This window comes from Dysidea avara, chromosome 5, assembly GCF_963678975.1.
Source record: "Dysidea avara chromosome 5, odDysAvar1.4, whole genome shotgun sequence".
Classification (NCBI taxonomy): Eukaryota; Metazoa; Porifera; class Demospongiae; order Dictyoceratida; family Dysideidae; genus Dysidea; species Dysidea avara.
Genome location: NC_089276.1, coordinates 7641629 through 7655891, shown reverse-complemented (window position 1 = coordinate 7655891; position 14263 = coordinate 7641629). Strand labels below are relative to the sequence as shown.

The window sequence follows — 14263 nt, the reverse complement described above, 5'->3', positions numbered from 1 at the left end:
CAACTCAGTAACACTACAAGCATCATTGTATATTATTATACATCACCAGAGTTTGTCAACTTCTGTGAGATATTGGAATGCACACTACTATTATTAATCTTAGTACGTGTAAGAGTTAATAATAGTCGGCCTTTCCTACTACTTTTAGCTATTGATGTGTACATACCATTAACTCTACTAGTAGCAGTACCACTTCCAGCAGCATTACTAACTGTACACTGATATACTCCACCATCAGAACCAGTCACCATTGGAATTAATAACACAGGATCACTTTCTCCATTGATGAGTACCCCATTTTTCCTCCAGTCAATCACATTGCTGGGACCACCTTGAGCACTGCATGATATAATTTCTATGGAGTTAACAGTAGTTGGGATGTTTGTTGGTGATACAAAAACACTTCCTCCAGGTGACACTAGGGAACAGAGAGTGGTACAGTTTATGTCAAAATGCATGGTATTGTAAATAGTTTTGTACATACCGTATAGCCAGAAAGTTTGGCAGGAAGAAACTTCAGCGAATGTGGTGAGTGGATGGTATTTTGCCTAACTAAAACCCACCAAATTGTTTGTTCAATACAAATTTGTATTAGCTACTAAAAAATTTGCCAAACCTTTGCTCGCAAAAATCCAATCGCAGTAAATTCTCCAATGTTTCCTCCCACCAAACTTTCCAGCTATACGGTATAGGGCTACAAAGCAATAGAAGCATTTAATAGCAGTGTCATAATAAAATACAATAACATGTTGTCTGTGTAGTAAGTACCCAACCAATATGGCTTTCTATCACAAGAAATACCGCTAGACTAAGTGTCTTTCTGTACTGTGAATGCTTCTAATATGATTGACAGATTGGCATACTTGAGTAAATTTACCACTTCCTTAATTAATAATTGAAATTTGGCTTAAAATTTGTGAAATGTGCAATGTTCCTAACTATATTATTATGTTTCTGACATTAGTAATCATATTGTACCAAGACAAATTCATCCAGGTACCTTACAACACAGTCAGTGACCTGTATTTATTATTGGCATAGCCAGTGCTAATAGACTAAAATAGACTGTGTATTCATCATTTTCAAATAACAATATACCATTCTATAGGTGAACAGTCTAACTGATTGTATAACATACTGATTTAAATATTTTCTTTCTTGTTCCATCAAACTCATGATCACATATGGCCATAAACATAATTATCATTATACTTATGTTCAGTACAAAAATTCAACAAATTATATAATTACCAGTTAATATTGCTGTATCAGATATAGCCACTACACCATTTGAACTGGCAGTACAAGTGTAGTTACCAAAACTGTTAAACGATGCTGTGAACATAATACTACTGGTCATAAGATTGCTGGAGGTATTTGGAGTAGACCAGTTGTAGGATGGAGAAGGAAATGCTACCGCAAGACAATTAAAAGTGATCGATTGATCAACTCCAGCTAACTGTGATATTGGATGAATCATGATGAATGGATTAACTAAGAAAGAAGAATATTTTAGATGTAGCTATACATACATAAATGTAACTATACGTATATGAATGCCTCAACTATTCATATTAATTTTATTATTTATTGACATTGATTACAAAAATTGCTTTTATGTAAACAAGTACACAAAAAATTGGAATTTTCAACTAGATTAGGGACCATAGCACATCGATAAAAAGTACTGAAACAAGCTGGAGTTATGCACGATATTAATCACAGTAAAACAATATGAAGTGTTATATCCCTACTATGTTCAAGATACCATAATGGAAATGCACAGTAGGGATATAACACTTCTTATTGTTTTACTGTGATTTAATATCGTGCACTACTCCAGCTTGTTTCAGTACTTTTATCAATGTGCTATGGTCCCTATTCTAGTTTAAAACTGTAATTGTTTGTTAACACAGGCAGTAAGTATTATTATTCAAAGCAAATTTATTATGAATCTTACCAAACAAGTCACTACTGTCCCTTTCTTCTCCAGCCTCATTGCTTACAACACATGTATAAGTTCCTCCATGAAGGTAAGTTACATTGTTCACTGTCAACTGGTTACCATTGATCACAATGTCATCATTGTTTGGTGTAGTATCATTGTACAACCAGGTGTAATTGAGGTTGGGACCAGCATCTGATTGACATGTAAATGTGACATTTTCAGTCAAGTGATCCACTGCAGGATTTTTAGGAGTAACCTTAACAGTGCCATTTGGAGATACTGTGAAATGAAAATTAAGGAACTACATGCATACCGTATATGCAAAATGCCACAATATTCTGTGTAGAACTTTACACAAAATTGGTATATGATAGACAACAACAAGAATGTTAATGTCATTTAGTACACTACATGCTTCCAAAAAGGCTTATATAGCATTCTGTTTTACTCAGGCTTTAAGATCAGCAGTGACAAAAGATTTTATTCTACAAAACACCATTATTTGTTTCCTAAACCTGCATACCAATAACTGAGGTTGTAGCAGTATCACTTCCAGCAGCATTGTTAACTGTACACTGATATTCTCCACCATCAGAACCAGTCACCATTGAAATTGATAACACAGAATCATTAGAGATTATCACTCCTTGTCTCCTCCACTCAAACACATTGTTGGGACCTCCATGAGAAATACATGATACGTTTATTGTGGAGTTTACAGTAGTTAGGATGTTTCCAGATGGTGATACAGAAATGCTGTCTGCAGGTGACACTATATATGTAGAATAGAGTGTGAATGGTACAATAAATGTTAAAATTTACAGTGCTGTACATAGTATGCGGCCATTATAAAACTACCTAGAAGCAAAGCTGTGTAATAAACTATGCAGTCTTCTATATAAATGTCTGAAAAATGGTAGCCAATGTAAAGAAATAGCTGCAGCAATAATAATTGTCATGGTGACTATCATTATTAAATCAAACACATACATAACCATCAATTTTTAACTTTGATTTTTTGAGGATGCATCCTTTTAGTTAGTGTAGTAGTTACACAACATTCTTTTTGCATTTGTAATGGTTAAAGTTTGGCTATTGGAGCTTGCTTTTATTTCTGCACTCTATAATATTATTATTATCAAAGTGGCTAGCACTGAAGGTCTGACAGCAACATGTGCTGCAGCCTTTGGATTACCTAACCTAACAAACTGGAACTGGAGACTTAAAGAAGACCTAGCTAACAATAAGGTGAAACAGAAAAGGGCCAAAGAAAGGAAAAAATAACAGTCATTATAATAGTCATTATATAACAGCTATGAGCATCAACAATCTTAAAGTAAAACATAATTACCAGTTAATACTGCTGTATCAGATATAGCCACTACACCATTAGAACTGGCAGTACAAGTGTAGTTACCAAAACTGCTAAATGATACTGAGAACGTAATACTACTGGTCATAAGATTGGTGGAGGTACTTGGAGTAGACCAGTTGTAGGATGGAGGAGGAAATGCTACTGCAAGACAATGAAAAGTGATGGACTGCCCAAATTGTGTTAATTGTGACATCGGATGAGTGATGATGAATGGATTAACTGTGAAAAATTTAAACACAAATTATAGCTAAATACAAATACATAATAACAATATTTGACAATGCAGTAATTCTGAGTATTACTGAATAAACAACACAAGTACAACATGTTCTTGGATATCACCTCATATATATAACTGACTGTTCATTTAGATTATTTTGTCACAAGTGTGCATTCTATTAGAGTAATTGTATATCCTATCAATTTCAATGACATCCTGTATAGGGTTTAGTCTAACAACTTTTTATTCATCTGAAAACTTTTGTTTGTCATGCTCTAGCTATTAATAATGTTCAGATAACTGAAGATTCATTTTATGCAAGCTTAAACATTTTCACAAGAACACTCAGGTTTTTATGCAAGCAGCAACATGCACAGCAAAACCCATTTACCGATACTGACTGATACTAATTCCATATTTTACTCCACATTGCTCTGACTTTACTCTGTCATGGGACCATTATTCAAATTCTACCAAAATTTGCATGGTAATAGACTACTGATATGACTAGCAATCTAGATTCTAGGCTGTACTTGTTCCAAGATGGAGTAAATACAGAGTTAGTAACAGTCAGTATCAGTATATGAGTTTCACTGCGATGTAAATAGAATAGCTGATCATGAGTTTCAAGCCTGATTTTTCACATTTTGTATATCATGATCAATAGTGATTATTTAACTCAAAATCACCCACGTACTAAGCGCCTCTAAAAATAATTATCGTGTTGCTGATTCATAGCCTTTTAAACACTTTAGGCACAACCATAAGGGTGATATTCCAAAATTTGGTCACATATATGTGACTGCTTTATTATTCAGTGACTGTGCTACTACAATTTATAGACTATCTCATCTCAATCTCTTTTACGGAATGAGTGTGATCTGCAGATTTTCGTTACTGTTAAACTTTGAACCCTTTTCCACACATACTCTATTTGCCCAAATTTCTCAGCATAATTGCCACATCCTTTTGCACTGCTATTTCGAGTATTGGAGGATGAGAAACAAATAATTAAATTTATGTAGTTTTCAATAATTTCATACAAGTACACAAAAAATTGGTATTTTCAATTAGAATAGGGACCATAGCACATTAATAAAAAGTACTGAAACAAGCTTGAGTAGTGCATGATATTAAATCACAGTAAAACAAAAAGAAGTGTTTAAATTCTGTTATATTCCTAGAGCACAGTAGGGATTCTTTTTGTTTTACTGTGATTTAATATCATGCACTACTCCAGCTTGTTTCAGTATTTTTTATCGATGTGCTATGGTGCTAAAATTTCCAATTTTTTGTGTACTTGCTTGTTAATTTTTTTTGTAAATAATTATTATGACTGGTGAACCCACACATACTGCATCAAAAGAAAGAAATGGTGCTGTGTGCCCCAGTTATATCAATTATCATTTGAAAAGTGAAATATCCCTTACGCTTCATTGTCAGCTATGTTCAACTCATTACAAATCGAGAACCTCTGCAATCAAAGTAGCCAGTATGAAAAATACAGACGATTTCCATTATGAAAGGAAGCCATCATGTGCTACTTCCATATCAACACTTTTTGCTGTCAGCAAAGATGAATGGGACACAAAGGAAGTCACTGGTAAGTCCATGAAGAATGCAATGCACGTACTGTGGTATGCCAAAAGGCACCTCTCCGGTCGAAGCGACATCAAATGGCAGTGAAAAATCAAGCCTGTATCCTTAGCCATTATTAATCAAGTTATGCTTGTCTGAAGGCATCAGTGAATCAGCACTCAGTCAGTTACTCAGTCAGTCAGTAGAAAATTCCGTTTAATATAATATTTTAAAATTCCAAAGCAACTTGTTGAAAGCATTTTGGGTTGATCGGAAGGCTTGTTTGGGCTTAGTTTTTCCTAACCAATACTGCCTCATTATTGTTTGGGAAAGTGAGGCTGGTTTTTGGGTGATGTTTATTCATGGGCCACACCCACTCCTTTGTGGTCTCTACTATATAGCACTATTGTGCTGTTTGATATAGATCTGCCAATGTAAATCTAGACTGCTCTAGAACATTCTGTGTACGTTCTATTACAAGTTCTTAAAGCATGTGTGCTCTATGTAAAGGAATCACAAAACAACATGCATCGTAAATAAAATCTGTAACACAATACTATTGTATTTCTGTCTCCCAGAATCATCATAATTATCACCATGCCTATATATAAGAAGAAATTTTGTAACAAGCCCCAAAACCTGTCTATGGCTTGGTTTGGGATACAATAATAAGTAGTAAAGTATTACAAAAAATAGTCAAACAAAATTTACAATTGTAACTTCTGTCTTCCATTGTCATCATTGTGCCTGTAGATCAGGGTAAAACAAGCCTCAAAGCCACTGACTTTAGGGTATATATTTTAAAACACAAAAAGGAATGAAATCCATGGAAAACAGCTGTGCTGCAAAAAAGGGTGCAACCTTCAAAACCTGAGTGAAAAATGTTGTGAAATCAAAGGTTGAATAATGTTAATTCCAAACAGTTGTAATAATGGCCAGGGGTGCATTACTAAAACTATTTGGCATTAACATCATTGCAGCCATTTTCTTGGCTGCAACCTTTGATTTCACAACTCTTTCACCCTAACCTTTTTGGCCTTTTTCACAGCTTGGCTAGATTGTATTTAGAGCTACAAAGGTGAAAGCTACTTAATTGCAGTACTAATTGTGATATTCAGTGAATAATCAATACAGTAAGGTAGTGTCACACAATTGGGATCATCAAGGTTTTGGCTTTCCTACCCAAAAATATCATCCTAAACCTCTTTTTTACTTTCATGTCAACTTGACAAAATTGGTTAGGCATAATCAATCCCAATAATATACTTTCAGAGTGATCCTAAATCCTTCCAACCAGTTTCTATTAATTTTTTTTATTATAGTGAGTCTGCATGCTAGGTAGTAAGTGATGGTACACATGAGCATCATGCATGTGCAGACTATGGACATGGTACATATGGGTTTCACATGTACAGCAATGGATGACAAAGTGTGGAGTTCATGGAGCAATGTGTGTATGGCAGTATACGACAAAGTATAGAGTCTATGGTATGTACGCAAATGTTGCAATGATTTCTCTTTCTCTTCTGAGCTTGTCGTGCCTTCTTTTTTAGCCTCAGTCTTTGTTCCCCACTATATAAATGTGTGTGTGCACACATGCTTGCCATACACTCCACATTTTTTGCACACTGCACTTATAAATTGGTGCACGCACACACACATTTGTATTTTGCTGTCCATCGCTGTAAAGAAAGGGATGCAAGGTTGGTGAACACAAGCTCTGATGTGTTAGATTTAAGTATACAGATTGGTTAGACGCAGAGAGTACAATGGAAATACTGTAGCATAGGTATACTAATATGGATATGGTAGAAAGAGAAAGAGCCTCAGCAGAGTAAGGTACTGAGCATGATAGTCTACAGGTTAAGGAGACAGAATGAAAGAAATGAAGAGACACTGTCAAGGTTAAAAGGCATAGGGGGAGGTGAAACCTGGTCCATTGTTTACTGGCTGAACATCAAGTTACAAGAATGTTGCATTGTGTAATTTATGTGGTTACAAAATCCCTATTACCACATCCCTTTCAATTGCTGGCTCATGTCATTATAAACCTTATCCCTCATGATATCATCATAAATTGCAAATAGGTGGGACTCTAACATACGTAACGGAATTTAACAAGAATCAAATGATTATTCAATTGACTTAGTGTCCAGGGGCATAGCCAGACTTTTGGTGATGAGGCACAAGAGCAAAAAAATAGTAACTGCCTGCTCACAGTGCAGCCCTCCACCAAATCACTGATGTACATAGTGCATAAAAATCTTCATTGCATAGTTTGCTACACTGCTTCTCTGGACAGTGTGACTGCTTTATTAGAGTGATTGACTGTTCTTTTAGAGTATCTCAGGTCTTGATATTTAATTTGTTGATGCCTGGGCCTGGGCCTAGGTTCTGGCTACACCTCTGTTTGTGTCCCATTTCTTTCTCCACTACTGCATAGATGTTGGTTTACAGTAAAGTGTCATGGCTTTGGTGGTGGTTATCACGAGAATTGTTTGTAATTTTGTAGTGACTGAATTGAATGCAGAGGTGCCTCTCATACTGCTCTTCACTTGTATTGCTGCATGCATAATTATAGCTGAAAATGAAGTGGAATGGCCTCTTTGCTTTTCAGTAATTGTTAGTCAGGGAGCACATTTTGTCAAGCAATAATGTGTCCCATTCTTGTTGTATCTGCTGGTTCACCAGTAATGAATTACAATTATAACAAAAATATTAAGTAAACAAACAAGCATAATACAAAAATTAGAAATTTTACATTTGATTATATAGGGATCATAGCAATGAAACAAGGGAGACCATCTACACCTGCAGCTATATATATATATATATATATGTTAGTGAACACTTTAGTCATGGCTATTATTAAGTAGGAATTAAATGTCCACTGGTATACTGTAGCTGCAGGAGTAGATGATTCTCCTTGTTTCATTGCTTTTTATTTCTATGATTCCTACTCAAATGCTAATTTTTCCTGAAACTTTTTAACCACAACACACATACAGTAGGATATGTATAATTAATATACACACTTACTAAATAAAGTTGCTTCAATGGAGGTCTCATTAATGGCCATACCATCAGTTACCTCACAACTATAATTACCCCCATCGTTTATTGTAACATTAGCTATCATCAAAGCGGTGGTGTTGAAAGTTGATGTCACTGATATGTGTCTGGGATCAGTCATCACTTCATTACCATTGAACAGCCATCTAAAGTTGATTGAGGAATTGTATCCAGAAGCTTCACAGGCAAATGTAGCATTTTCACCAATACCAACAGTCTGGTCCATTGGAAGTGTAGTGATTGCTGTAAGTGGAGAGAGTACATATCAATAAAAGTTTCTAATTCTGTAAACGCTATCCCACTAGGGACCTGTGAGAAGGCTTAAAGCCTGTGAATACAGGAAGTCAGAAACATGTAGCTGAAATGTTGAAGAATGCAGAAAAAAATTCGGACCCAGTGGGTGACTTGATCCCCAGCAACATGCTACTTTCAATTAATAATAAAGAGAACTCAGCTCTTGGTATTGATACTAAAAAGTGTGGCAGAGTACAATAAATTGAATGCTATTTTCCTAAAAATGTTTGTGATATATTCACGCCCATATACTATCTATGGATATATATGTACTGTATGTTCAAAAAGAATTGCTCTCTGCCCCAGTGAACTGCATGGCTCTGCAATGATCCATCAAGACAAAAGCTAGTGTGTCGTGTGGCCCAAGAAGCCAGCGCACCACACTGTGAGTATATTGACAGGAAGAAAGAAGAATGCAATTTTCTCACCTTTGTAGCTCCGTGATCCCTCATCCGATTGGAACCAGTTTTACTGCAGAGGTGTCTGCCAGGTACACCACCCGACATACCAAATTTAAAGGAAATCGCCCTGGCCGTTTCTGAGATATGAGTGGCCAAAATTTCATTTTTATTTCTTAGTTTTTTTTCTTCTTTGTCTTTTTGCACATTTTGAAACATTGCTATAAACATAAACGTGTTAACGGTCACTTTGAAACTTGGCACACTTAAAGGGAGTCTTAGGATGGATCCTAGTGCAAATCCGATGAACAGTTCATGAGTTATGACCGATTAGCATAAAACAAGATTGCTTTGTTGTCATGCCTACAGGGTATACTGCTTCGAGTAATGAGCTGAAAATTGCTATGTAGATGGAGTAGCCATCATAGGAGTGTCTTTTGTGGTTTGAAAGGAATTGAGACAAAGATGAAGGAGATACAACACAAAACCCAACTTGTGTCACAATCACATGATTGAGTTTTGTGAATAAAAAACTATTAGTTTTCATGCTTACCTGGCAAACCGCTAAGAAGAGTGAGCTGAAAACCAGTATGTAGATGGAATTATCATCATAGAAAGTCCTTGCAGTAATATAGAAGAATCACAGTAAAAGCCACTGAGTTACAATACGTATGGACAGCTGGAAACAAGCCACCCTGTAAAGAGATCGGCCAGAAAAAAAGTCAACTGTAGAGTTCATCTGCAAGCAGGTCGCCCAGTAGTGAGTTCAGCTACAAGCTAGTCACTCGGAAGAGAATTCAGCTACAGAGAAGTCACCTGGTAGAGAATTCGGCTAGAAACAAGTCTCCTGTAGATAGTTCAGGTCACCCAGTAGAGAGTTCAACTACAAACAAATCACCCTGTGGAAGAGTTCAACTGCAAACAAGCCATCCTGTACAGAGTTCAGCTATAACCAAGTCACCCAGTAGAGAATTCAGCTACAACGAAGCTACCTGTAGAGTGTTCAGCCACAAACAAATCACTAGTTCATTTATATAAAATTTGTACAATTATAAAAAAAAATTAATGTTTAAAATTAATCCTTTGCATCTTGTTTCTCCTTCCTGTAATAAAGAAAAAAGACAAGTAAAAAGAGGTCCCAAAACTGGCCTATGGCCTACTTTGGAGAATGTAAATACAAAAAGAAGTGATATCTAATCAAAAACACCCAAGCTGTAAAAAATGATGCGGCTCCCAAAAAGCCATGGTGAAAAAAGATGCGAAATTCAAGGTGGCAGCCAAGACATGGCTGTGATGGTAGGTTAATGGCAATTTTTTTTAATAATGATAATTCAGGTGAATATGTTGCCAAGTCCTAGTGAAACTTGGAGGAGGCACTCCAAAACTGGCCTATGGCCTGCTTTGGAGAATATAAATATAAAAAGAAGTGATATGTAATCAAAAACAGCCAAGCTGTAAAAAAAGGGTGCAGCCTCCAAAAATCCACGGTGAAAAAAGATGTGAAATCCAAGGTGGCTGCCAGAAAATGGTTGTGATGATAGGTTAATGACAAATTTTTTTAATAATGACAATTCAGGTGAATTTGTTGCTGAGTCCTAGTGAAACTTGGAGGAGGCAGCACGGATTCACCCGAATTGTCGTTATTAAAAAAATTTGCCATTAACCTACCATCACAACCATTTCTTGGCTGTCACCTTGGATTTAACATCTTTTTTCACCATGGATTTTTTGGGGGCCACACCCTTTTTTTTACAGCTTGGCTGCTTTTGATTAGATATCATCTATAAAAATTCCTTTAGCTTGACAACAATCAAGCACTTTAAATTACAATATGAATTAAACTTAAGATGAGAAATCCAGAATGCCAAAGGAAATACCCAGTATTTACTTATAGCATGTACATGTTGAGTTGAACCCAGAGAAAACAGCTAACAAGAAAAGTAAGAAGTAAAGCATTTCAGCCAAACAGATTAGTGGTGATATATAGTAAAGTGTAAAAAACAGACATGTGCAGTTTGGTTCCATTACAAGTTCAGGCAAGGGTCATAACAAACCTATGCACTTCCTCATAGGTTAATGATCAAAACATAGATTTAAATATCTATGGTGGTACTGTAACAATGTTTCAGACATTTGAATTAGAAGATTTTGAAATATTTTTAGTGGGTCAAGCACTACTACTGTAAAAACAAGAACTTGTGTAATCCACTATCCATATGCTTTTTAGAGTTCAGTTCAACATGTGCATACTACTAAAAGTGAGAGCTATTATATTTGTGTTTTCAATATACTAGGGGAATCATAAAAGTTTGCTGGTTGATAGCTAGCTATATTACTCAGTGGGATGGATAATGTTGTGTGCGCGTGTAAGCAGAGTGCAACAGACATATTGTCTGATACACATAAGAGCGTGGTCACTTTATACAGTCATGGTGTATGATAACTTTTTAGTTTAATACAAGTATGTTTAACATACTACACACAGGTGACATAATTATTATCACAATGTTAGAACCTTATAAGATCAGAAAGTGAATATTTCATTAAGTATGGTGGTTAGGTAGCTATGATGCGCAAAGTTAAATGTATATACATGTATATTAAAAATAGAGGTGTGCAATTATCTAGATATATCCAATTATCTAGATATCTTGAGACTTATCGAGATAAGGATGATATGTTTATTTATCTAGACAATAGTAAACTATCATAAATTATTTGTATACCAAAGAATATCCGATGGTGCATAGACACCTCCAACTCTCCCACCACTGGGCACAGTTAAAACTAACATTTTAAAATTTTTTACATTCTTCAAATTGTAATTTGCTCACTTCACTGGTTGCATTTTTAATAAAATAAATACTTGTTTCAATTATCGAGATATGTTAGATAATGGAGATAAGTTCAAAAGGAAATATCGAGATAAGTCTAAATTTGTGACTGTCTCTGGGAAAACTGGTCTTATCACCCATTTAAAAGTATCGAGAAACGTCGGTTTTAAATATTCTCTGTGTTGTAGCTGGCCAATGGTGGTAGCTACGCATACCAAATTTTCACACGTTTCACAACAATTTCTTACCTTCCTGATCATCCACTGAAGAAGTAGTCAACAGCTAAGTTTCCCGCCATTTTAGATAGTTTTTAAACCGAGGTTGTCTGTATTAGGCGAGCTCCAGAAGGGTGGGAGGCGGGCAAGATGGTGTTCAAAAATTGAAAAGAGACGTGCTGGGATGAATTAGGCCAAGTTATAGGCCATTCAGGGCTCAGAACTGGCTAAAATGAAAGGAAATTTACAGCACAGGTCATTGTCCAACACCACAGAGCTGTACAGCCACACACAGCCATCTCCTGGTTGGCCAGGGCTCCATCAAGACCCCAGACTACTCGTACGGCTCGCCACTGTGCTCTAGAAAAGCAGCCAGCAAAAGCAGACCACTTTACTCTGGTGGACTGTGGCAGTGAAACTTGATAGTGCATTCATTAAGCTTTGTGTTTGTGTGAAAAAATCAAACTTCCTGTCTTGGGCGATAAGAACGGTTTTCGTAGATCCAGTCACATTTGTCATCGCATGCACACCTCTAATTAAAAAAATGGTAAAATTACGAAAAACTACTGCTGTATCACTTCATTGATATAATTATATACATGCAGTTGATTACAAGTAACAGTGGCCAATGATTCCTCCTTTGCATGGTCTCAGTCTACCAAGCAGCTGCAGAACATTAAAATGAATTGGTCTACAAAAACAGGACCACGACTACTTCATAGATGAAGGACAGTCAGAGCAAATGGCGAAATTGGGAGTTCATAGGACCTTCTTTTACTGAGTTAGGAATTAAAGGACAAAATTTGAGTCGATAACCAGTTACCTATGCTACATACCAGTATACATTTTTGAGGGACCTACCTGTCTTATTGTCGCAGACTGCTTCTCCCCCCCCCCCCCCCCCACCTTCCTTTAATTTTGTATTTGGGTGGGGGGAAGGGTATCTGAAGCAGATGCCTTTTCCCCACCCAAAATTGAAATACAAAAGAGAGTCTGGGCATAAAAAACAAGGATCTACTCCACAATAGGTACAACTAAAACTAGTACAGCTGGTACGTAAATCCTTGAAATCAGGAAAATTTAGTTAGATTTTAAAAAAAAAATTTTTTTGACTTTATGGAACTCCGGCCCTAATGGCAAGAAATTAGTTAGAATTTCGGGAAAATTTAGTTAGATCAGTTTATGATAATCCAAGAAATTAAGTACCAGTCACTGCTGTAAGGTTGGATAATCTTGGAAGATTTCGTACTACTCTAATGAATTGTCATTGCATGTAAATAATTAACTAAGGCCATATAAACTTAATTATCAGCTTCTCATCCTCGCCCGCATCGCTGTTTTTCTTACCTCATGCTCATCAAGGATTTTTTTTGCACTACTGGTAGCTAAGGGAGGCCAATTAGCACCTTTTATAGTTGGCACCTTCTAGAGCAGTCTAAGAAAATTACATTTTGACTAGCTAATTCATCTATCTAGTTAGTAAAAAATAAAACAAAACTCTTACCTCCCGCACTGACATTTTCAGTACAGGGGGATAAGAAACTAATAATTAAGTTTATGTAGCCTAATTACTTAATTATTTTTTCATGCATAATTATTACTTAACTTATCTACTTTTATAGCTAAATACATATACTATATTGCACATAATTATAAGAGTCCTGTAATTATTATTATTATAGCTACTTAATAAAGTTCAAAAGCAACTACGTATTTACTTTGAAAATTTGCACGGTAGCTATCTGTACTGTAGCTATGTACAGCGGCTACCTGTATCTAAATACTGTACTAAAATGAGTTCATCAGTGCGTACCAGTGATCCGGCCAAGAACCTAAATAGCTAGCTATTACATAACTCAACTGTGAATTACGTACTCACCAGTGTTTGAATGTCCCTGGCGCAATAGCCATCCATATATAAGAACAGCAACAAAACTTTCCTTGAAAGACATGCTCTCGTTCTGCCCGGGTTTACAACGCTGTTAAGTGCTTTTCAAAAAAAAAAATTCAGTAACTCGCCCGCCACATACCCGTGGACAACAACTACTGTATACGCACGTGCTCGACGTGTGACCAGATTCACCAAAAAAATAATTTGTTCTGAGCTCTAGTATGTAGTGCTCTGCACATGTGTAGTATAACTGTACTAGCTATACTATAATTAATCTGGTAGATACTCTACAGTACAGAGATATGAAAGTTAGCTATATTAGCTTTTGCAATGTTTTGTTACAACAGTTAGTAGCAATGCAGAGGTGAGATACAGTATAGTTGTTAACTAGAGCATTAGTTGCACACCTGCTATGAACGTTTTTACATTAATTAGTAA

General features: G+C 36.0%; 1 protein-coding gene across 1 annotated transcript in view; it reads right to left on the bottom strand.

Moving 5' to 3' along the window:
* The window catches only part of LOC136254959 (cell adhesion molecule DSCAML1-like), a 30744-nt gene extending 16858 nt beyond the window's left edge, over positions 1-13886 (bottom strand). Inside the window, exons 1-7 of the mRNA XM_066047679.1 lie at positions 13814-13886; positions 8161-8436; positions 3300-3542; positions 2472-2720; positions 1961-2227; positions 1252-1494; positions 167-418 (exon numbers count right to left, since the gene is read on the bottom strand). Of these exons, the coding sequence (XP_065903751.1) occupies positions 167-418; positions 1252-1494; positions 1961-2227; positions 2472-2720; positions 3300-3542; positions 8161-8436; positions 13814-13886 (1603 nt within the window). The remainder of the gene's footprint in view (positions 1-166; positions 419-1251; positions 1495-1960; positions 2228-2471; positions 2721-3299; positions 3543-8160; positions 8437-13813) is intronic.
* Positions 13887-14263: the final 377 nt, after the last annotated feature.